General features: G+C 30.3%; 4 protein-coding genes across 6 annotated transcripts; 1 reads left to right on the forward strand and 3 right to left on the reverse strand.

Moving 5' to 3' along the window:
• Positions 1-1,701: 1,701 nt before the first annotated feature.
• On the reverse strand, positions 1,702-5,619 carry LOC137820939 (LIM domain-containing protein WLIM1-like). 2 transcript variants are annotated; one of them, XM_068625285.1, is made up of 5 exons: positions 5,082-5,619; positions 3,801-3,897; positions 3,641-3,681; positions 3,419-3,508; positions 1,702-2,160 (listed from the first exon to the last, which is right to left on the reverse strand). In XM_068625285.1, the coding sequence occupies exons 1-5, from the start codon at positions 5,217-5,219 to the stop codon at positions 1,951-1,953; spliced, it is 576 nt and encodes a 191-aa protein (XP_068481386.1). In that variant the 5' UTR covers positions 5,220-5,619; the 3' UTR covers positions 1,702-1,950. The 2 variants fall into 2 exon arrangements, with proteins under 2 accessions (XP_068481386.1, XP_068481387.1); XM_068625286.1 differs by having other exon boundaries at positions 1,702-2,119; positions 5,082-5,536.
• A 5,357-nt stretch (positions 5,620-10,976) lies between these two features.
• Positions 10,977-13,777, reverse strand: LOC137820941 (succinate dehydrogenase subunit 7B, mitochondrial-like). Of its 2 annotated transcripts, none has more exons than XM_068625287.1 (4): positions 13,627-13,777; positions 13,449-13,517; positions 12,867-12,969; positions 10,977-11,419 (listed from the first exon to the last, which is right to left on the reverse strand). In XM_068625287.1, exons 1-4 carry the CDS (start codon positions 13,681-13,683, stop codon positions 11,361-11,363), a joined length of 288 nt encoding a protein of 95 aa, XP_068481388.1. In that variant the 5' UTR covers positions 13,684-13,777; the 3' UTR covers positions 10,977-11,360. The 2 variants fall into 2 exon arrangements, with proteins under 2 accessions (XP_068481388.1, XP_068481389.1); XM_068625288.1 differs by having other exon boundaries at positions 13,449-13,514; positions 13,627-13,771.
• A 2,873-nt stretch (positions 13,778-16,650) lies between these two features.
• LOC137821959 (uncharacterized protein At5g50100, chloroplastic) lies at positions 16,651-20,051 on the forward strand. The gene is made up of 7 exons (XM_068626783.1): positions 16,651-17,014; positions 17,116-17,223; positions 17,623-17,679; positions 18,165-18,230; positions 18,373-18,433; positions 19,052-19,095; positions 19,645-20,051. The coding sequence occupies exons 1-7, from the start codon at positions 16,724-16,726 to the stop codon at positions 19,681-19,683; spliced, it is 666 nt and encodes a 221-aa protein (XP_068482884.1). The 5' UTR covers positions 16,651-16,723; the 3' UTR covers positions 19,684-20,051.
• Positions 20,052-21,965: 1,914 nt separating this feature from the next.
• Positions 21,966-23,163, reverse strand: LOC137822490 (snakin-2-like). The gene is made up of 4 exons (XM_068627387.1): positions 23,007-23,163; positions 22,784-22,849; positions 22,519-22,561; positions 21,966-22,383 (listed from the first exon to the last, which is right to left on the reverse strand). Exons 1-4 carry the CDS (start codon positions 23,061-23,063, stop codon positions 22,199-22,201), a joined length of 351 nt encoding a protein of 116 aa, XP_068483488.1. The 5' UTR covers positions 23,064-23,163; the 3' UTR covers positions 21,966-22,198.
• Between the last annotated feature and the right edge of the window lie 2,078 nt (positions 23,164-25,241).

Raw genomic sequence — 25,241 nt, forward strand, 5'->3', positions numbered from 1 at the left:
CTGACACGGTTCAGAAGCCTAGCTTTCGCGCTTCGAACGCATGACAGACATAGACACACGACACGATGTCAAATACACTTACTTGGGCCGGACACATGTCAACTTTTGGACACATTGGAGATGAAGAGAAAAGAAAGAAGAAAAAAAAAAGAAACAACCGGAAGCACCAGAGTGAAAAAAAGAAAAGATAACATAATACACATTGAATATTTTATTTGAAATATCGTGTTCAAAACTATGTTTTGAAATGGTCACAGTGACACTTTCATTACTTTTTTTTCAATTGAAAATACAATGCAAATGACTACGTGCATTTTTATATTATTATTTAATTTATAGAATTATTTTTTTTGTGTTGAATACAATGTATTTTTATTTAAAATTTAATATTATTATTTAATTTATAGATTTTTTTAATTGATCAGAGTGACACTATCAATATCTTTTTTATTAATTAAAAACACTATGTCTCAAAATACAAATAAGAAAAAACTAAATTATGAGATATTGTAAGAGATCTTTTATTGGATAACATTATAATTCTTGAGATTACTAGCTTATTTCTTAATGAACCATAATTAGAGGATGAACAAATGCAAATTTTTCAAACATTATAATTTACTTGAATTTTCAAATTATGAAATATATATATATATATATATATATATTAACATGTTTCCTGTCAATGTAATTTTTAATTTAGATATATCTCGGTGTCTATACTTCATATGTTATAATGTGTCATACATACCTAATATTTTTAATTCATGGTATAACAAGTGAGTTTGGGGTGATGTATGGTTTGTCTCTCATACTTTGTTTCACTCTCTTCATCTTTAATATATATATTGCAAGAAAGGGAAAGATAAAGGATGAAAAAAAAGCTCTCTCTTCTTTTTGCCTTCTGCTAAGAGAAATTTGGTTGAAAGCAAATTCAGCAAACATAGCTCAGACTAAAAAGTATGGAAGCAGTGAATAAGACTAATCATTACAAGAGAGCACGAAAATGTGGAAACCGATAGACTTAAAAAGTTGATCCAAAATCTTTCATTTTCTTTTTGGAAAATGATATAACCTTCTCCAGTATATCCTTAACTAAAATTTCAACTTTTGTATGAAATGACAAAAATACCCTTTTTTTATATCATAAATGAAGAATTATATAGTGGAGCAAGTTGTACATGTATCACTGCTTTTTTATTTTTGCCATCACTAAGCAAAAGCATGTAAGTAACAATGTCAACCAGCATGCCATGCATTATGAATTCTTTCTACTCGTTGCATCAACTAATCAAGTCAATTTAAAAGCACCTATAAATAATCCTATGAGAAAAGAGAATAAGCATTAAATCACTTTACATTGTTTCCCTTGTTTGACATGATTTTATCATTGAATGTGTGTACTTGTGTCCAAGGGACAAAATGGTGAAAGGTTGGTTTGCATAGTAAGCATGAAAATATAGATGGAATCACTGTACACAAAAAAAAAAAACTTAATTAGTGGTGAGGCTCTATCTTTTTTTTTCTACTGTAAGTTATACTTCAACTAGTCCTAGATAATTTCAGGAATAGTTGTTTCTAATGTATTCCTAGTTGTCAATTAAAGTAAAAGTTATGAATAAATTCATCATGTTGATACAACGGGTAGATTTTTTCATGTGAATAACCAAAATCAACAGGAAATTTACAGAGCAGAAAAGATTTTGCCACAGTAATGAAAAGTAGAAGCTTCATAAACCTTCAAAGCAAAATACAGATTTTCAGCCATATGATTATGCTGAAATATCTACATATTAATTCTCAATTATTAACCCCAAAATTTGTCTAGCAAAATTTTTCACATGCAAAATAAAAAGAGAGAAATATGGATTGAAACAATGGCATATGTTCCTGAAAAAGAGTCAACTGAACTTGTACAGCCACTGTCATTTGAAAGTTGCATGCATGCTATCACTCAGTTGTTGTGTTCTCAGTCACCCCTTCGTCATTTTCTTGCTTATCAAGTTGGCTGAAGTTACCTTTCTGCTTGAACAACTGAGTGTGATGGTGCCTACAATAAAGGCGGTGTTCATGGGCAACATAATTTGAGGGGCTAATTACACATCCTCCATGAGTGCACCTGAAACAAGCCTTATGGTAAGATGTTCCATCAACAGCTACCTGAGAACGAAAACTGGATATTAATATAAGACATAATATGATGTAAAACACTAAACTTGTTGCCAAAGTTAACAACTCATGATCTAAAATAGATCTTTCACTCTCTCTCTTCCTCATCTTTCTGTCGCAAAAGTTCACCCTCCTTATGATAACGATAAAAAGACATTAATTTAGACAAGTTTGTTGTTATGCCTCATTCCCCGCAAACAGAAGAATAAGGGCACATTGCTATTTTCCAGTAAGTACACAGATATTAAATGCATCTTACTCCTTCTTGGTTTTTCCCAAATTACAAGAAAAAGAGGGTGTCAGAGAAAGAAGTCTGGGTTATCTATTCATTTTCTTGAATGATCGGTTTACACAATTATAAAATGAGAATATGGTCTTCTAATAATATCTTGATTGTAGTGAAAGAGGTTACTTAAGCCAGTTAAACATTAAACTCAAAACCATCGATTTTGTTTTCAGGGAAAATTTGAATGACCGATAATCATTATCTTTAATTTTTGGTTTTGAATGTTATTTATAACATAATTCTGACTTTGAATGTCATTTATAACATAATTCTGACTTTGATTATAAGGAAACAAATGAATTTGAGGAGTTATTGTGAGACTATACAGTGATAAATGCAGTCAAATAAATATATTCTCTGTTGACAAAGCCAGTCTTCCCTAGTTTGCTCCAAGACAGTTTTTTAATTTAGTATATTAATTCCATTTTGTTGAACAGTTAGTGTTAATACATTATTAGTGTAAAGATTTTACACTGTCAAACAATTAGAAGTCACCTTAGATGCAAACATTTTGCTAAGGGCTAGTCTTTTGTACCAATTCAATATTTGACTTAAAAACATTGAATACAGTAGGTGGTCAAAGGCAAAGCTGAAGCATTGCTCAGATTTCCTATGGTTCTAAGAAACCATTTGCTACATTGGCTGTCTGGTGAGTATCAGAGGTTTGGCTCATTTTTTTTTCATTTCTGCATGAGCCGAATTTAAGTCTAAATAAGTTCTTGCACAGATTCTAGATCTAGATTTCAATAAGGAACACAAATCAGATGGTGTTGGAGAGGGGAACCAAACACTAATAATGTAAAGCAAAGAAATTAGGTGTCTCGTGTCTTCTTCACAAGTATAAAGGTACCTTTGATGAAAGCATACAGAGAACTTGAATTCAGAGATTTTGGGACTTTATAATAATTTGGATCGATCAGTTTTGCTTGATATGAAGAAAATTTGATAAATATAGTCATGTACCTTTTCAATTGGGTACACTGTTTTCTTGCAAGCAACACATTTTTCCTGAGTTCCAGCAAATAAATTTGAAACCTTGCTATTGGTGTGGACCTGAAAACCCCCCAGAGAATTTACATATAAGAATTAAACAGCAATGTGTAAAAAGAAACTTCATTTAAGATGACTGAATAAGAATTCTAAGATGAAAAGAAATATTTTTGAAGTTAAAAAGATGTGTGAAACCTGATCAGCAGATCTTTCAAGTCTAGCAGTTCTTGGAATACCTACAAGTAATAAATATAAACGTGAGAAAAAACAAGAAATAAAATTAGAAGCAGGATGATCTGAATGATAGAAATTTTGAGTATTATGTGTTGGAAACAGCAAAATAACAGCAACTCACCTTCAAAACTTTTGTCCAAGCTGCCAGTCTTCTTAAAGAGTTGATCAAAATGTGGCTTACAGTATAAAACACCCTCAAAGGAACAATAGTTACTTAACTGCAGGGATGCATGAAGCAAAGAGGATTAGATGTATCAACCAACTTGATCTTTAACAATTTCAATCTTTAGGCTTCAAAGAAAAACAACCATCTAAACTGACACTATGTCCTATTTCATGTGACCGGATTACAGATTCTATCATTCAGAATCAGAACATCTGAAATCATTGAGTCAAAGGGACACTATGGGAATGAGTTTTTTCTTTTCAAATTCATTGAATGAGTTCCAAGCTCAAATGTCACATTGAATAAGACAGCATTTACACTAATGTCACGGTGTGCTTGCAGGTTCAACCAAAAAGTTACAACACAATGGCATATTTTCATCCAAATAGACATTGTTTTCTATTTCATGACTAGCTAACAGAGTCTAATTAAAAAAATAAACTGATCAAATTTGAAGGAAACCCCTGGATAAGAAAGCATTCAGATTAATGACATGTTTTGCAGGTGCAAAGGTAAATTCATCATTTTCCTTTGTCAAAGAATAGCTGAACACGAAATTTCATTGGATCACGCCAAAAAGCGTACAGATGCATGATCGTATAAGAACAAGAATTTGGATGGCAAATGACATATAGAGAAAAGTGTAATGTATTTTGTTTAAGAAAAGAAGAATAGGGGCGAATAGCAGCTATATAACCTGAGCTTCAATCAATAAAAATATAAATTCCATTTCTTTAGATCAATCAAGAGCCTTCAACTACTTAGGATCATAAAATCCTCCAAATCCTTCTCAAAATCATGCATTTACTTCATCCTATTCAATCTTGATCTTCCCCCCTCCATCACCCATCCTCAATTTTATGACTAAACTACTTACTTTCTCTAACAATTAGATTGAAATTATGCACAAAACCCTGTGTTGTAACTGCTAGAAAGTAGAACAAATTTTCTACTAGGCAATCAAAATCAAGTTTCGGTATGAAGCACTCACCATTCACTGAAGCAATGACATGCAGATTAAATCATCATTAATCGAAGAAAAAAAACAAGTGAATAAAAAACCATAGATATAGCAAAACTAACAAAAAGATGAAGGTTTTCTAATAAAACATGTGGGGATGAAACACAATGCATCCTCCTCGCTCATGTATGAAGAGAAAACTCAAGTTTAGAGCATGGACTCGAGTTTGATCTTGGTAAGTTCTGAAGCAAGAGAAAAAATTGCGATCATCAAACCTTGAGGGTACCCTTGCAGTGGTAGCATCTGAAACAGGATTTGTGATAGATCTTGTTGTCAGCAGTGAGCTGATCCACCAAATACACTGTCTTCTCACATGCTTTGCACTTCTGGGTAGTCCCTGCAAATGATGCCATCTCAAGTTGAACAATTCAGAACCTCACTGAAGGAAGAGAATACCTTTTTTTCCTTGCTTTCCTCCTACACTCCCAATTTCTTCTTTTCCTTTTTCTTTTTCACACTCACAAAGTTGTATGTTGGTAAAATTAACGGCTCAGACTCAGACAAATTCAGAGGAGCAGTTGAAAATGCTGGTCCTGCATATGATGCACCTAATTTTCAAACTTACTAGAGACAAAAATAAAATAAAAAAGTAAAAAGTTTCAGTAGTAAATCATAATCATAGCACTTAAATGACAATAGTGCCATTGATGACGTTCACAGCAGGTATCTCAAATTCAGTACTGACACTTTTCTTTCTATTTTCTACCAAGATTCGAACATATCGCGATATTTAAGAAAGTTGTCGTGTTTCCACTGACCGCAATGGATGTCTGCAGCACTTATTTGGAATTTGCTTCTCTCAAAATAATCATAATAATTGGGTTATACTGCAAAATGTAAGATATTGTAATTTTAGCTTCTAACAGTAATAAAATTTATTTTTTATAAAAAATGTAATATTTCACTTAATTTAATTCAAAATTCAAAATATGTTATATTAAAACATTTTTAACAATTAAAAATATAAAAATAGTTAATTGAACAACTAATATCTTTCTTACTAGAGTTATTATATGATATCTTAATTTATCTTTTTATTATGCTTAGTATTCAAATATTATAAGATCTATACTTTAATTAATATTTTATTTTATTTTTATAATTTGGATTTTTTGTTTAAAGTCTAAGAATTTTAAATTTTATATCATATCAAAATATTCTTATAAAAAAGTTATATAAAACTTGAATTTAAACTTATCACGTGACTGTTGTAACTGTTGTTGTTGTAATGGAGGTATTATGTTTGAATTGATTGACATAGAGATCCAAAAAGTAATTTAATTGTCTCATTCTAGACATCTCAAACTCGACTACATAGTTTATACAATTTTTTTTACACTAACAACTATTACAACTATTAGTGGCACAAAAAATTGTCATCTACATAGATTTGTACAAGAATAATATCATTTTGAAATTTTCTTATGAAAAAAGTCTTATAAACTTTTTCCCTCTTGTAATTTTAAGATAAAATAAAGTTATTAAGCCTCTCATATCAATGTCTTAAGGTTTGCTTTAGTTCGTAAAGAGTTTTCTTCAGCTTATATACATGGTTTGAATATTAATGATCCTCAAATTCAGGAAGTTGAGATACATAAACTTCTTCATATTAATGAAGTATTTAGAAAGGAATTCTTGATATCCATATGAAAAAGCTTAAAGCCACGCATACAAGCATGTGTTAGAAGTATCGTTATTGCCTCTAACCTAGTTATAGGTGTATAAGTTTCATCAAAATCTATCCCTTCTTCTTGATTGTACCCTTTAGCTATAAGTCTGACTTTATTTCCAGTGATAATTTTATTTTCGAAAACTCATTTTGTACCTATTACATTCACGTGTTTAGTTCTAGGTACAAGTATCCAAGCATCTTTTCTAACAAATTAATTTAACTCCATATGCATAGTAGAAAATATAATGTTCATCCTTTAAAGCATCACATATATTCTTAAGTTTAGTCTTATGAAAAAAAAATTCATTGTATTGGAGAAATTATTTAAATAATGCATGGTAGATATTCTCTTTTCAATTTGTCCAATTACATTGTCAAATGAGAGATCTTTAGGAATTCTCCATTCTTTGGGAAAATCTTTATGAGATTCTTGTCCAGTAGCAGATTTGCCTGAATAAACTTGATTGCTTAATTTGTTCAAATTAAATTTGGTGAAGATATCCAACAGGTCTTCCTTACCTACATCATTCTTAAGTAACACTTGTAGTCCATGATTAGATTCATCAAATACCATATGAACAAATTCTTCTATAGTCATAAGCTTTTTATTATAAATTCTATATGAATGACTATTCAAAGAATAACCTAAGAAGATACATTAACTTGCTTTGGCATTAAACTTGCCAATATTTTCTTTACCATTATTTCATACAAAAACATTTGCATCCAAAAACTCTAAAATGGTCTATATTAGGTTTTCTATCCTTATATAATTCATAAGAAGTCTTCTTAAAAATTGGCCTAATTAGTACTCTCTTTGCACACAACAAACAATACTAACAACATCAACCAAAAATATTTAGGAAGAGAAGTTTCATTTAACATGGTTCTAACTAATTTCTCCAAAAACCTATATTTCCTTTCTACAACTCTATTCTATTGTGGTGGTCACCCATGCAACAACCTTTTTCATTTTGAAAAAGTTTGGCAAGCTTTTTAAAAAGCAATAAAATCATCATTCTTAGACACAATGAATAGGATTCATGTGAATCTAGAATAATCATATACAATGGCAAGTGTATTACAAAATCCCCTAAGGCTCATAGTTATTGAGGGACCAAACAAGTCCATGTGTAACAGTTCAAAAGGACTTATTTGTTGAAATATAATTATTCTATTTAAAAGAATTTTTTACTTCTCTTTTGACAATCTTTATAAACTTTATCCTTTTCAAACTTAAGCTTTGGAAGACCATTTATCAATTCCTTAGTAATCAATTTATTTAGATGATTCATATGAATGTGAGCAATCCTTTTATGCCACAACCATGAATCCTCATTTTTAGTTAACAAACATTTAATCCTAGATGATGCTTGATGAAAATCTAACTTATAAATATTGTCAACCCGCTTACCAACTAACATAACTTTGTCTATTTTTGACTCGCAATCTAGGCAATGATTAGTTTCAAATATTAATTTATGACCTTTGTCACACAACTAACTAATACTCAACATATTATGTTTCAAACCATCAACAAAGAGTTCATTTTGTATGGTAACGGAGGAACCATTTCCTATATCACCACAATCAAAGACTTTTCCTTTATTATTATCACCTTAAGTGACATAACCTTCCTTTTTAAGCTTTAGATTCATAAATATCTTAGTATCACTAATAATATGCCTTGAAAAGCCATTTTTTAAGTACCACAGTTCTTTATTGGCTTCAAGTGCAATTGCAAAATAATTTATACAAGATATCGATCCTTATTAATTTAGGCCCAACCGTGTTAATTTCCTCATTGGCTCGTTTTCGGAATCCATTTTACTTTTTCATTAGGAATATCATATTTTATGTTTTTGCAGTTTCTAACAATATGATATTTTCTCAAACAATAGGAACAAGTGATGAAAGGTGAAACACTTAGTTTTCTATAAGAAAATAAAATTTTGTATTCTTTCACTTTATTTTGAAAAACAGGTTTATAACCTATCCCAACTTTATCAAAAACACAATTTTGTAAACCTAATGATGCTTCAAGATTTCCTCCTCGCATATAAAACTTTGACTAAGTTTTAATAAGATTGTGAATTTTATCTTGCAAAGATTTACAATTTTCACAATCCTTTTGAATTGGCTGACCTGATTCAAAACAACCACAAGAAGAAGTTTAATAAATAATCTCAAAGGTTTCCAAATCAATTTTAACATTACTCAATTCTTCTTCTAATGTGGTGACTTTATTTTCTAGCTAGATATTCAATCTCTTGATTCTATTATTGGAAGTGGTCAATCTATTATCTTCTGCGTGCATCTCATTAAAGAGATTTACAAGCTGACTTTAGTTGTTTTCATTCTTAGAAATTATAGTACTTACATTGCTTGAAGAGGGCTCATAACCAGACATCAAACAAAGATTCGCCTCTTCATCCTTCTTTGAAGAAGCACTAGAAGAGGTCTTTTCATTGTCTTGTCATGCAAGGTTTTCCTAATCTTACTGCCTTTCTCAAATTTCCTGTCAAAGTTATTTTTTGACTATTTGGACATTCAATTTTGATGTATCCTTTTTTCCACATCCAAAACATGCAAAATTAGAGGAACTTGAATAAGGTTTTCTATTTACATACCTTCTATTGAAAGTTTCTATCCTTAGTTCCTTTCTTCATAAATTTTCCAAATTTTGTGACCAACGGACTTGAATTTTCAGAATCACTACATTCCTTTAATTCCTCTTCCTTCAGTTCTTTATTCTAAAAAACAACTTTTAGTGCAATGCTCTTGTTCTTCTTATCACTACTCTTTTATTCTCTAAGTTTGTTCTTCTCTAGCTCGTGCTCCCTCAATTCCAAACAGTAATGTAGTTGGCATGCTTGTTCTTAGCCATTTTTAGAAAAAAGGATCAAATCTTGAATATCTTTCAAGAACCAGCTCTTGATGTCAAGTTTTACATTCTAGCTTGAGCAAGGATTTTTTGCTTAAGCGAAAATCTTTCACTGAAGTGAAAATATTATAAGAAACTTTATAAAGTTAACTATCTTTTCAAGCTTTCTCTCAAAAATCAATACCCAAATCTATATTTTTACAAAACATACAAGATTAAAATGATACAACCTTGCTCAAAATTTGAGAGTTATTGTCTTTGAACTTTTATGTTTATATATCACTACATTTATAACTCTAAACCAAATTCGTTTAAATTTAAATTCAAAACTCAAACAAACAACAATCATCAATGTTTACCCTTCAATTGATTCATACTACAATTCAAACATATTCAAGAATTTCATCTCATAACAATCAACATGAAATTTACATAATCAACAAAATCTATCATCTCTATAATTTAACATTCAATCTCAATCAAAACACTTTAATTTACTCAACAACAAGCCTTACAAGAAAATTTAAAGTTTGTAACCACGTCACCTTCATATTCAGATTTAATTAGAAATATGCCTACTCACAAAGAGCTTTAACTCCTAAAGAAAGCAGTGATAATCTAGCTTGCACCATAGAGTCTTGATCGATGATCCAAACATATCACTAAGACTTTGAACTAAGAGAGACTCATCATGAAATCTCAAGTACCACATGCAAACACATCTACCCAGGAAAACAATACAACTTAAAAATGACTTAAAGGAAAAGAATGAGTAAAAATAAACTTACACTAATCAAAATTCTGATTGGACAATATTACTTCACTCACTTTCAAGAACCTAGTGATGACCTCCGATCGTCAGTCTAATGAAGAAGGTAGTCAAAATCTTAGAGAGAAAACATAGAAATAAAAAAAAAGAATAATTTTTAGAAAGACCGTGATTATAATAAAATGAAACTTGAATAATTGATTTTTTTTATTTATATACATTTTTTACTTTAATAATAAAATATTCATATATCATTTTAATTATACTACTTATATTCTAAAATTATTTTTTAGGTCGTTTGGAAATATCCATTTATTTTATAGTTTTATTCTCTAAGTTTTTTTATCAATTTGTTCCCAAAAATTTAAATTTTATTATTTTAATATATGTTGGTAGAGTCTTGTTGATGAAGCCACACAAAATATTATGAACAACTGGCTTAATGTTATTAATTTAAAAATATTGTTTTGTTTAAATCTAGACACCATACGATAATTATAATTTAGAATGATCTTAGCTGTGATGTAAAATTTTATTGCTTTAATTCTCATTGGCAAGGTGTTACTTTTTAATGAAAACTTTTGGATATGAAATATAATGTTACTTTGAGATATGACACGACATGTATTGATCAGTAATTTTTTATTTGTCAAATCATTATTTAATGACAAAACCCTGATAACAGGAATTATATCAGTAAATTTTTTATATTAAATAGATATAAATTTACAAAAAAATTAGAGTCCAAAATAATAAAATTAGAGTATATTAAAAGACCACTAACATATTTAAGACTAATATACATTATTTAATTGGCCAACACATTACAATTCTCATCAATATTGATTCACCAACATTTCAGGCAAAGCCTGATTATAGAATTGCCTTAAACATCTCATAGATCATCACAACCAACCCCTCAGACAACTGCTCGCCCTCAAACTTGGTTGAACGAGTACTATCTGTTTCTCACACAAAAGCCACGAAATTGTAATCATCAGACAGCATTCTGGAATGGTGAAAAAAACTACTAATTCACATGCAATTTGGTTCAAATGCTTTTCTACTTATTCTAAAATGGCCAATAATAGTCCAAATTGTTGCCACCAATGTACAACAAAACACAAAACTAACTCCCAATATTCGCTTTATCAAGAACTTTCAGAATGTTACTGGTTCTGTACTTCCTCTCGGTCAACAGCTCTAACATATATTTCGTAACAGCAACCTGAAACATCAGAAATAAGACAACAAGAACATTGAAAAGATGGAACAGGATGAGAAATTAGTATGATTGTTTCAGGAGGAGTAACATAGTACAAACTAGCGTATATTCAAATACACACAGATAGGTAACGCAGAATATTTAGTGTATGCAGAGTCGTCAATTAATAAGTGCTGTCATGATATTCACACAATGCCAAAACGCAGTAAAAGGGGTCCATGAAAAGAAATAACTGAGAAATCAAGATTTCAACAAGCTAAAATATTCTTACAAAAATCTGAAACATGTTAGCAAATACTATTATATTCTTTTCACTTCTGAAAGTATTATATAAACCTTCAAACAATTATGCTAGTAACCATATTTGTTCAATGCTAGAAAGGAAGCCTGTACACAGAATATTACTGAGGAAGTATGTCCTATTGTCTCTATCACAAACAAGCCCTGTAAAAATGACAATATCTAAAAACCAAAAGTTACACACTCAGGATTAAAGAGTACCATGTCCTCTTTTCCAATGTTTTCAGAAATTTTCTTCAAAATAAACTTTTTATAATCTATCATACTCAGTAATCCAAATTTACTTTTGAAGTAATCATGTTTCAGCATCAAACTGCAGAAGCGATAAGGCATAGTATAGTTCCAAATCAACGAGAGCTTTGCCTAAGCCAAAAAAAAAAATCCGGCTCAGACCATTTCCATCCAAGTTGTTCATAAGTTTGACCTAAGAGAAAACAGATTTGAACAATTTAATTTTCCTTTGAAGCTTACCAAAAAAAGACTCCCTTATGTGTTCATTTATCTGGTTAATTAATTTGGAAAACACCACCAAGACCGGTTCATCTCACATGTCCTCCTCTAACAACCCGGTAAGATTAAATCATAAAAATATTGACAGTATCTTATCAGTCAGACAAAACTTAGATCAAATTCTTAATTTAAGCAATTACATGGTTTTTTTCTCTCTAAAACTGTGCAACTTAGAATCAACGGAAGCTATTGATGTTGGAAAACAAAATTCACAAGTCATTACCTGCTTTGAGAACTTGATAGAAAGAATATAAAAACCATGATCTCTAAGTTTTGCTCCAAATTATGGTTTTTATAGTTTATTGAGACTACAAGGACAAATTTAACATTTAGAATGATGTGTGAATGACCGTAAGGCCAACAAATTTGAAATGAAACAATAACAACATTCACAGAAAAATCATAAGCCCGTTCAAATGATTTAGCAACTACCAGACTTAAGATTCCAGATTTCTTCACAAGTATGTAAACTGTCACAACAAAGTCCAGCTCAAACAAGCATAAAATATTTTAGCTCATTAACAAGCGATTTCAATCCTTAAGAGATAATAAAGTACTTATCCTCACAGTTTCATTTTTTGACATCTAAGTCTTTCAACTTCCATTCACAAATCAAAATCAGAGTTTAAAGACAGCATACCTGCGACAACAACAACTGTCAGAACATCTCCAATTCTTTTGAGCTGTTTTACACTCTTCTTATATGATTTGAATGGTTTCAGAGTTGAATCTTCCGCCAAGAGCTGCATCAAAATCCAAGCAGTAAAAATGAATAAACAAGCAAACAAAAGAAATCACAAAACTTATGTCTGCTAAGCAGTAAAAATGTGACTTTCTACAAGGAATTCGCAAAAGGTCAAAAAAAATAATATTAAAAAATATACAAATACTTGTTTTACTTCCTTCACAAGCAGCAAATGCTCTACCTATTCATTGCAATACCTAAGTCAAAAAACAGATTTGTGGAGACATAACCAAAATCAATTTCACAAATTTGCCTAACCCCAATGCCAATATTTGTTTAAAAAATGAATCTATATAAAAAAAAAAAAAACTTCCAGTTTTATTCACTAACTTCATGAAGGGGGTCTTTTTCAAACCCGACTTTTTTTGCCAATTTAAATTAAGTAATTATGAGTAGAAATAGGTGATATAGATGCACAAAATTACTTGATCGTGAAAAATAATAACAAATCTAATAATAAACAAAATTAAACCTTACAGCTTTTTCACGAGACCCAGGTTCAACGTGGAATCGACGGCGTGGAAAAGAAGCGGAATCTTGAGTCTTCTGATTTCTCAAAATGAATTTTCAGTATAAGAAAAAAGAAAACCGAAATGTTACATGAAATTGGTAATGATTATGATTCAATTTGTTATAGAAAAAAGCATAATGATACCTGGGAGTGAGATCGAAAATGGGAAGCAATTGTTGTTTTGTTCAACAAGAACGCCATTGTTTAAGCGTTTTGATATGAAACGACGTCGGAAAAGCTGAGATAGGTGAAGGAAGAAATTACCCAACCAATAAAACAACCCTTGAGATGGGAATTTTCCGTTAAAAAATGTCTTTTAAATTATTAAATTTTGTATCCGCAATTTTTTATTTTTGTTTTTAATCTATATCTTTATTTTGTTATTATTATGTATTCATAATTTTATTGTTATTATGGATCCAATTTTTTATAATATAAAATTTTTGTCCTATATATTATGTGTTCTAATATTATAATCATATTTAAATTTTTTTTAAGTTATTTTGAGATAAAATTGTAATTAATTGATAATGTTACAAATGTATCTTATGTTGAGTTGTTGAAAGTTGCATCTAAACTACATCCCTTGTGTCTAAATCTCCATCAACATTTATAACTTGTTTTTTGCCTTAATTGGTGTATACTTCGTTTAGTGTTTGTACTTTGTCTTAACACTTGTAAGATTTCTAATCTTGTAACATGTCATCTAATGGTGTTTTCATACTTGCCCTTACACTTCTAATACTCATTTGATGTTGATAGCACTTGTGTCTTGTGATCTTTCCATCTGACACTTTGATAGTTATGCCTTGTCTTCACCAAACTTCATAGTCATGTCTAATGATTTGAACTTCGTTTAGAACAAAGTGAGTTTACATCTAGCTTTCATGATATGTCTTTATGTGAGCTCGTCTAATCAATTACATCTTGCACTTGAAGTGTGTCTTGCATTTTGTGAACTTTTTGTTCTAGGTGCAATATATATTTTTTATCATCTTTAACTTTTGTCTACTACCTATTTCATGTTACACGTACCAAAACACGGATGTCATTAACATAACTAATACTTATGTTTTATTATTATTATTAGATTCGTATGTGCCTTAATAACAACCTCTTTAACATGTTATGATAATATCATTATTATGATGTGTTTATAGTGCAAAAGAGTCAAGAAGGATCGTGAACTATTACAAATAGAGAGAAGTGCGAGGAAAAAAAAAAACTAAAATGACCCTATAGAGTTGGGAAAAGGTTAATCTTTGTGAATTATGTCACAAGTGAAAGGTGTGAGATCTCACATTGATTTATAAAAGAAAACTCAATAAAGAAATTTATTTAGAAGTTAATCTTCATATATTTGATGACCACATATTGATTTATGAAAATAATCATTTAAAATAACAATTTTGGAATAAGGTGTTGAGTTGTGATAGGATGTAATAAGTTTCACAACTGTGAAAATGAAAATAATACATTATCATTTTAGTAAAAACTCACAGTTAAATTTTGAGAGTTCTAGTGATAAAGAGTTCAAGTGACAAGTTAAAGAATAAAGTAAAATAAATATTCAGTAAATTAATTAATGAGATATTTGAGAGAAACAATTTCCAATAAAAAAAGCATTTTTGTGTGATCGAGAAGTTGTTTTCTTGTGATTTAGAAAAGGTGAAGGACTTATTTGATGTAAATTTTATTTAACAAATAATGAATGATCAAAAGGCTACCCATGGTTAAGATTTGGTCAGTGCCACTAATGATGTTGGTCCCCAAAATATTCCATAAAGAGGAACATTTGTAGAGCAAACATGATTGAAGTTCACACAAACCCAAAATAAGCAAGTGGTATGCTTCATCTACTTTGAGCTACTTATCATCTCCAAAGAAAAGCATGTTTCAAGTTTCCATTGCAATGTGAACTCATCATCTTTCCCCTTCATTCCTCTTTAGCTGGAACATTTGTCCACTATGGAGATGTTAAAGATTGAATACAAGGCAAAGTTGTGAGAATCAAACTTATCACCAAAACAAAGTAAAGACAAGTATTTATTTTTATTTAACTAGAAGTTCAAATAGGAATAAATTGGTTTCAATAAATTTTTATTTTATTATTCTTATTATTATTATATTTTAATATAGTAATACAATAAAAAAATTAAAATAAATAAATAAAAATATTCATATAAATTTATAAAATTAAAATTCAAACTTTCGTTAAAGTGACATAGGCCATAGCATATAACTAAATCTTTATATGACCACAAGCAAGTGTAATATATTGATCCAAGTTCAACAATAAAAATTAAAATTTATTAACTACAAATCTCTTAAAAAACACTAACAAAAAGATAAATGTTTTTAGAGTGAATCGGTTTCTTAAGTTGCTGGTTTTATCCGGTTCAAATTAAATCCCACTTTTTTTAGAAAAAAAAAATAGATCATCAATTCCCATTAAACCAACGGCTCCAATTTAATTTTGACAATAATGATACTCAAAGTTGATTGACTAAATTTCAAAATTTATTAACATCCTTCAATAATAAACACAATAGAAGATGATGATAAAAAGATAAAGATCATGTGAGTATCTACCATAGGATTTTTCTTAGCATATGTTATTGGAGGAAGCTATAAAAAAGGAGGAAATAAATTTGCTACTATATGGTTGTAAGCTTAATGTATGTAATATTTTATATTGTTAGTTTGTCTAACCTTCTTCTATTTTAAAGTACTTATGGCATTATGATTATTTGTTTTTGATTTAGTAATGTTTATCTTAGTTAGTTTAACTGTTTAGTTAGATGTTTATCTTAGTTAATTTTACTTACCACTCACTCTAATTTATTGCTACATTTAATTATCAATTCATAATCTTAAAAATATTTTCTTTCTTTTTGCTTACCATTTGTCTAGCATATCGTGATTTTACAACTCTTAAAAAATGTTTGAAATAAAAATCTGAGTAATAAAAAAGATAATAATTTGACACCCATAAACATCATTTTTCAAAGATAAAAATAATTAAATGTTTTGTTTTAAATTAAAAATTAGTTTATATATAAGTAAAAAATAATAATATAAAAAAGGTTATATGATTAACACAGGTGACCCCGAAGTTGCCACGCAGTCCAAAGTATTTGCGGTTAAGAATGATATTCGGTAGTTGCTAACTTGCTATGGACCCTTCCTCTGCTTTCGTTCTTTCTTTCTTTCAACGACACAACCACAAAACAAAGCAACAATGGCTCTCCCTCTGAGAGTCGCAACTGCTGCTTCTGTTTCACGCATTACAATGCCCAAAAACCCAACGTTCATTTCACTTCTACACTCCAACTGCACTCTCAAATTCCACAACTCACCTTCTCTTCGTCCACGCCCCAACGCTCTTCCCACGCGCTCTCACCTCTTCATTCGAGCCATAAGCGAGGCAACTGTGGAACCTGAAATTTCTAAGAAACAAAAAAATGATTCACCAAAAGATTGGAAGATTAAAATGCTCTACGATGGAGATTGTCCCCTCTGCATGCGAGAGGTTCTCCTTTATTTGTTCCAACCATATCGTTTGATGCTCGTAATTCGTTTCTTTGAGTTTTGGCATTGACAGAGTACTGTTTTGCATGTTGTTATGATCAGGTGAATATGCTAAGAGAGAGGAATAAGAGTTACGGCACAATCAAGTTTGTTGATATAGGTTCTGATGATTACTCTCCCGACGAGAATCAAAACCTTGACTACGGAACTGTTAGTCTTTGCTCTACGTTTTCTACTCTTCTTTCTCATCTTAAATTTAGTTAACAAGTTTTTAACAAGAGTGGAAAGGTTTTTACTTTCACAATCAATCATAATTTGTATTTAGCTATTACAAAAGGTAACAAACTGTTCTATGATGGAGTGTAAACTTTACTTGCAGACTTGATATTTTTATTTGCTTTTGGGATTTGAAGTGCAATTACTGCGCCTTTGATTCATTCATTAAATTGTTAACAACGTTCGATAAAATTGGTTGTTTTATTTGAAGACTCTTATTATACTAAGACATTTTCTTTCTCATGTGCTAATTGATAGATGTTATGTAGTTCAGAGCATCTCTTGCAGGTGCTTCAAGATACAATATAATGACTCTTTGTTTCTGCTTGTTAGGCTATGGGAAGAATTCATGCTATTCTCTCAGATGGAACTGTGGTTACAGATGTTGAGGTATGGCTTCTTTCCTAATCTTCATTTCTAGCCTTGGAGAAGTCTTACCTTTTCTCTGTAATCCTACTTCATTATTAATATCATTGATCTGGATACAAGTGCTTTGGAATATTCACATGAGTCAAAGTTCAGAAATTTTATGGAATTGCAGAGGATTCAGAGATTAGAACATTACTGCTGACAGTTGAATGACTCTCATAGTTCATTGTCGATATGCATTATAGTGTAATATCAGTATGACTTAAATATCTATCCAGTTTCAAGATAAATACACCCTGCTGCTGAAATATGAAATTTTTGTACAATAAATGATTGATTAGTTAGCTTCATTCAATAACAAGAAGACATCCCAAATTGCAGAAGGATATATAATAGTGAAATATGAATCTGTTTTTGTTGAGTGAAATTTGTTACTTACTTTTCTGTGCAATAAAGATGTATATATTTATATATGCATGTGTTTAACTATGACGGGCATTCTGCAGGCTTTTAGGAGATTATATGAGCATGTTGGACTTGGTTGGGTTTATGCAATTACAAAATATGAACCAGTAAGTCTTCCTTTCATAGTTTTGAAGGACTAGTTCTCTTGTTCATCTACTATGGCCAAATCCTTTCTCTACTGCTTACTGAAGAATAACATAGCTTATTTCTTTATATATTATGTTATTAATGGAGGAAAAACATTTGCAGATTGCTAAAATTGCTGATTCTGTATATGGTGTCTGGGCTAAATACCGTCTTCAAGTTACAGGTAAAAAAAATGAGCATTAATAATTTTTCACCAAAATATTCCTTTCAGTTATATTTCCATTGTTATAAACTCAAATCAAACACACAAAATGAAAGGAAAAAGCTATTGTTTTACTATTCACAGAACTACTCAAACAACACACCTAAAACAGAATTGTAGTCAAACGGGATAAAATAAAACCAGAAATGCACATGACCTCAATCCCTCAGACTTAGAGCTGCACCTCTCAATTTGAGTACTATCAGACGACTTCCTCATTATGATTATTAGCCTATCACATTGTTATAAGTCTACTTGTAACACCTTACATGGGTTTTGACTTTAGTTGGGATGAGGATGTACTTGTGAGTCTTTATTTAGTTGGAATAATCTGGTCATGTTATAAGCCTCGGAAGCTTAGAATTATTGTGATAGGCTATTCTCCAATTTAACATTTGATGGCTGAACCAATCCATCAGTGCGTAAAGACTATCACTTTTAGTTGTATTATTCATTTCTAACTATTTATATGGTAATAGTTTCCACTCCCTGAAAGTAAGACATGCATGTCTCTATGGTTATTATGCTAACAAGTATGATTATGCTAACAAGTCTCTATTGTCCATTTTTTGTTTCCAGGACGACCTCCTATAGAAGAAATATTAGAAGCTCGAAAGAAGAAGGTAGAGATAGACTCAACGTAAAAGTATCATGTTAAATTCAGCATAGAACATCTCTGCAGAATAAAACATAAAAAATAGAGATGGAAAGGAAATTTTAATAGGAAAGAAATTTTTCGAAGTTAGAGAACAGTATGAATTTTGAAAGAATGGGATTCTTTGCCATCTTAAACATTTAATGATTCAGATTGAACTTATGATCCATTGCCTTTATTAGAGTCTGTATCCCTTTTATTTAATTATACCTGAAATTAGGCTGCAAAAATTAACGACAAATTATGCCTTTACCGGTTACAACGAACATAATAGCACTTAATGGATAACCTAGTTGAGAAAAATTATATATGATGCTAATCTATTGCTTCATAACACTACAACAAAACACTAAAATATGGTATACATGGATGAGAATGTAATATAGTTCTTGAATAATTTTGACTTTTAAGTATTTGTTCTGGACCCTTGTTTTTTGTGTCCTTATAGTATAACTTTGATATGCTTGATAATATGAAGTTTGTGACTAAGTGTTTATCTATCATTTTTTCTTCGTAGGGTGAAGTATGCAAAGACAGCAATGCTTGCAAGATGTAAATTTCCTTAATATCAGATTCCAGAATGCTCGCTATGTGACTTGTTTCCAAATTTGATCGTCATCCTCTGAAGCAGGGTTTTGTATGATCTCATTTACAAGAAGAAACCAACATATAGATTATGTAGCAACATTTTATGTCTGTCTGCATATGCATTTGATTACCGTTTTCAAATTTTGCTGCAATGCATCTGGCATAGAAATAGTGGTGTAAATAAAATATATTTGTGTTTACCTGTAGTCTCCATTAAGTCTGAGCAAACTCTTCAACATTGTACAAGTTACATGACACCAGCATCTTTGCTCTGGTGTACTTATCAGTTATCACAACAGACATTGCTGGGACATATTAAGAATTTTATTTTGCCTACACATACATGTATATAAGCATACAAATTCATATCGTGTGCATTCATTTAACTAATGAGGTTGGCAGATAGTGTTTTACTGTTGGAAATTCCCTTACCTCTGCCAGGGGAATCAATTATATTTACCAATACCCGTCATCAAAACCTCTATAACTCGCCTGAAATTTTCCTCTGGACTACCAGCTTTTGTAGTACCTTAAATCCACTTAAAGGCTTTTCTCTTAATACATTCACTTTTTTATCTTTGCCGTTCGGCACCAACTCACCACCAAACCTTCACCTGGATCACTTTGTAACCCTTCTAGGGTGTTCATGGTATTGGATTGGCCAGATAAACCCAGCAATAAAAATCAAACAAAAACTGTAAAATTGGGTCGAATTGGTTCTATTAAGTGATCGTTTACTTTAAATCTGAACCAAACTATTTATTTTACTCTTTTGACTTGCCGTGAAAATTTTTAGCAAGTTCATAAAATCATTCATCGTTTTCACGGGGAAACTATTCACAAAAATTTAACTTATTGAACTTGTCATGTTCTATCTGAAGCAACAGAAATATAACACTATGGAATATTGAATGGCTAAACTTAAAAAATGGGTCAGAAATTACACGGAAACTTAAAAAATGGATTAGACTACGACTATAACAAAGGAAATCAGGTTTAACAAATGGCTGTTAGGTTTACTTTTGACAAATCATTACAAATTAAAGACTTATTTGAACAGTGTTAGGTTACTTTTGGTAAATCATTAAATTAAACACAGATTTGAAAGATATTCTCCATAAGCACTGTTAAGGATGGCAGAAATAAAATATATTTCTTGATATGCTAAAATTAATTTTATGTCAAGAACAGAAATGTAGAGAAGTTATATGAAAGAATTTTTACAAAATGTTAATTTTAACTTATAAGAAAGTTGGCTTCATTTTTTTTAAAATTTTTCATCGAAGTATGTATGCTATGTAATATAGTACATATCTATACCTATAATAAGTGTAACAAAGCACAATTAATATCTCGTCGTATAATTTATTAGGGACCTTGTGACACGATATATGTTTTAAGATAAATGTATCTCAATATTTTTGTCAGTATATTTACTCTTTAAGATATTTGGATTTAACAACTCATTAACCTTGTTGAAACTCGATCGCACCGAACCGAAAGTGCTCAATAAATAATGATTTAATATTTTTTTCTCATAAGTTCATCTAGCTAGAAATAAAGACCAAAATAATTATAACTAATTTAGTCTTTGTTAGTTTTGCTTTCATATTCTTTTCTCACTATAGATAACAATGTTATGTTACTCAGTTCATCCAAATCATAGACCAAGTGAGTCTATTACCAGAAAAAGAATGTGTCTAATGCTTATTTGGCTTATGGACTTTGCCATAATTGGCCTAGTTCTGAAATTTCTCCTTTTGTTCATGTTGTGAAAAGATATAAGAGATTAGCCTTAAACATTTAAACAAGTTCTGCTAAAGGTTTTCTTCATTGGCTATCCCATTACTCGAAAGTATGTGTATATATATTTATATATTGTTGATCAGTGATCAAACATAATAGTGTATCAATGAAAACAAAATCAGAGAGCAGCAACAGCACAAAAATAAACGTCACAATCGCTGATGCGCTGGTGCCAAGTAGTCAAGGACCACAAAACAAGCTTTTGAAACTAGACTCACGAAAATGAACAAAATAGGAATCTATGGTATTTGCCAAAAGGAGTGGTCCATCACACTCTTTTGCACTGTTTGGTCCCATTTCTGTTATCACCCTAAGCAGATCTCAGGAATGATTATTAACAAAGGCTAAACTAATTATTTTGTTTATATTTGAAGTTTGTTTCAAAATATGTAAAACTCAATCAAATCAATGTCTCTTGGTACAGTTACTACAGTAGCTATGACATGAATGGTAACAACTCTCTTTATATTAACCAGAAGAAAGGTAGAAACTTTATATGACCCATCACAGTAATCATACATGCACAAACTAGAACACATCCTCTAAATAAAACACTTCTAGTAGTCTAATAATAGAGCCAAGGTAGTGCAGACACATTGATTGCCATAGTAAACAGAGATGCACCCACATAGTGCATAATGAATGAAGAAGAAGAATGGGCAATGAGATTTGGTTATCTAAGGGCACTTAGTCTTGTTGCCATGGGTGGTCATGCCAGTGTAGCAAGTTCCACAGAGTTCCCTATTTCCAGAGGTACCAGGTGGGACACACTTGCACCTCACACAGCACGTGCCACATGCCCTAGTGCACACGTTCGGCCTTGAATGAGCACTGCATCTTGATTTGCACAACCCACCACAATCTGAAAAGTAAGCCAACAGCATCAAACTTCATTTTTCTTTTCCCTCATTTCATTGTTGCTCTTGGCTTCACAGTTTAAAGGGTATCTAGAAAAACCAAACTACCACTATTTTTGTTATTGACTCAGCTTAATTACCTATGTCTTGCATTAGCCTTCTGTTCCCATCTCTCACGATAAGCTGCAGAAAATCAAACAAGAGCCACAATTTATAGTAATGAAATGAGACTTTCAGTTCATATAATCTTTTATCATTGAAAATAACAAAAATGATATTTTTGTATCCTTAAAAGTATACTGTGATACATCTTTTTTTCTCAAATATAAAAAACCATATTTATAAGGGAAAAGCACGTGATAAAAGCTGAAAAATACAGAATATAATTTATTATATAAAGCATACTGGCTCATTGCGAAACTGCAGTTCTTCTTCTGCTGTTTCCTCTTCAATCTTTGGATCAGATGAAACCTGCATGACAAACCACAGAAGATGAAAACTATGTATGTTTATAAAATAATCCTCAACTGACAGAAGCTGATAAACTAAACCATGCATAACAAAATTGTTGGAACTATATTCTTTTACTAATGAATTAGTGTGAGCTAACACTGATGTGTTGGGGTACCTTAACAAGGCACACCAACAGCAACATCCCCAAGACAAGAAATACGCGTGACGCCATAGCAACTCAGAATCTGAAGGGAATGGGGTTTGAAGTTTAAACTTCAAATCTCTATGAAGAGAGCTCAATGAACAATAATACACGTTATAGTTCACCCATTACTATAGCATTATATAGAGGAAGCAAAAACAGCAATGATCAGTGAAATTACCAAATGACCAAGATATCTAGCATTAATATCTCACGTTATTTTCCTCATAAATTGTATGACAGACAGGGGTATAAGATGTATAGAATGGGGATTCATTTTGGAAGAGTGATGTAAGGAAAAGTTATTATATTAAAATCATGATAATTATATTAAATTTTTAATTGATACCTTTACATTTTTTAATATTTATATTGAGTATTCTAAATGTCAAATTTTGTATTAAATAATGATGTTGTCTTGGAATTTTGAACGTTATCTTAAATTTTTAAATTGTGTTTCTTCCATTTTATTATATTGTTAAAATAAAGTTGTTTTTTTATTTGACAGAGGTATCAAAATATATTTTTCAGTTTTATTTTACGAAAGGCCATAGCCATGTATTGTGGGAGTGGGTACTAGGATTAGGTTTGCATACCTTTTACTTAATAAGATATATGTTAATTTACAATCATTTTAATATAAATTTATTAACTTTATGCGAATAAATCTAATTATCAATAATCTTTTATAAATTTTATAAAAATATTAATTTTTAGTTTACATTTTTCGAGAGACAGAAAAAAGAAAAAGAAGAATAAATACTAAATATACATATCATGCGGGTAAAAAAAAGAAAGGACGAAAATACTGTTTAGAAGTATTTAAAATACAATCAATCAATCATAATTACAAATTTTATGAACTCTTAGGGAACAGTATGATCTAATGTACATGATAAAATTCTAGATTGTGTAAAGCCCCCACAAAACAATTATTGTTTATTACTATTAGGCTAACACTAAGCTGTATCCAACATCTAAATATAACATTAAGACATATAATTAAGAAGTGGACTCTTGAAGATATACTTAAGCCTTAGGATTACAATTAGTCTTTTAGATATTTAGGTATTTTTTTATTCCGGTACTCATTTGAACAGACTTATTTAATTCAGAATTTTGTTTGGTGTCATGATCTTTATTGAGTTTTTTTTTTTTATGATAATAAAATTTTTTTGGAATATCCATGTCTGGCTCATAATTATTATTATTGTTATTTTCAACATTATCACAATGCACAAGAATGATCTTTAGTAAACAAAATTTGATCATAAATGTTAGGACTGTTAGTTTCATTGCTAGTATTTTGAACCATTTGATATTGAAAAACATTTTCATAAAAGACAACATCTCTAGACACAAAAAGTTCTCTAGATTGAATATTCAACCGAACACATCCTTTTGTCCCCCTTTTAAAACCAATAAAAACACTTTTTGATTGGATTAAATTTTTTTATGTTTATTGACAAAGTGTTAGCATAACACAAAGATCCAAACACCTTTAATTCATTAAAATTTGCTGTAGTTTCGTAAAACATTTCATAAGGAGGAGAATAATTTAAAACAGGTGTTGGAAGCATGTTTATAACATGTGCAACATGTATCACAGGGTATGACCAATAAATTTTGGGTAAATGAGATCGTATCATGAGAGCGCTCTTGTTACATTTAATATATGATCATGCTTCCTTTCAACTATGCTATTTTTTTGTGAAGTATTGACACATGATGTATGATGCACTATTCATTTATTAACAAATAAATTAGTCATGAAAAATTCAGTCTCATTATCACTTATTATTTTTATTGCTGTCTCAAATTGTGTTTGAACAAAAACAACAAAATTTTCCAAAATCTTGACAACTTCGTATTTTTGTTTTAAAAGAAAAATTTACATGTATCTCGAATAGTCATCAACTATGGTCAAGAAATATTTATGACCATGAATTGATGGTATTGAGTATGGTCCTCATACATCTACATGAATCAATTCAAAACATATTTAGATTTAGATGTACTTATAGGAAATGAAAGTCTTTTTTGTTTTGCAAAATGACAAACAACACAAACAATTGATTTGTTATATTTAACAAAAGAAAATTTAGTCATTATAACATCAATACATTTGTTAGAAACATGTTCTAATCGAAAATTGCAAAGGGTTTTTAGATCACTAGCATTAACATTAACAATATTGATGGTATATGT

This window comes from Phaseolus vulgaris, chromosome 9 (assembly GCF_000499845.2).
Source record: "Phaseolus vulgaris cultivar G19833 chromosome 9, P. vulgaris v2.0, whole genome shotgun sequence".
Lineage (NCBI taxonomy): Eukaryota > Viridiplantae > Streptophyta > Magnoliopsida > Fabales > Fabaceae > Phaseolus > Phaseolus vulgaris.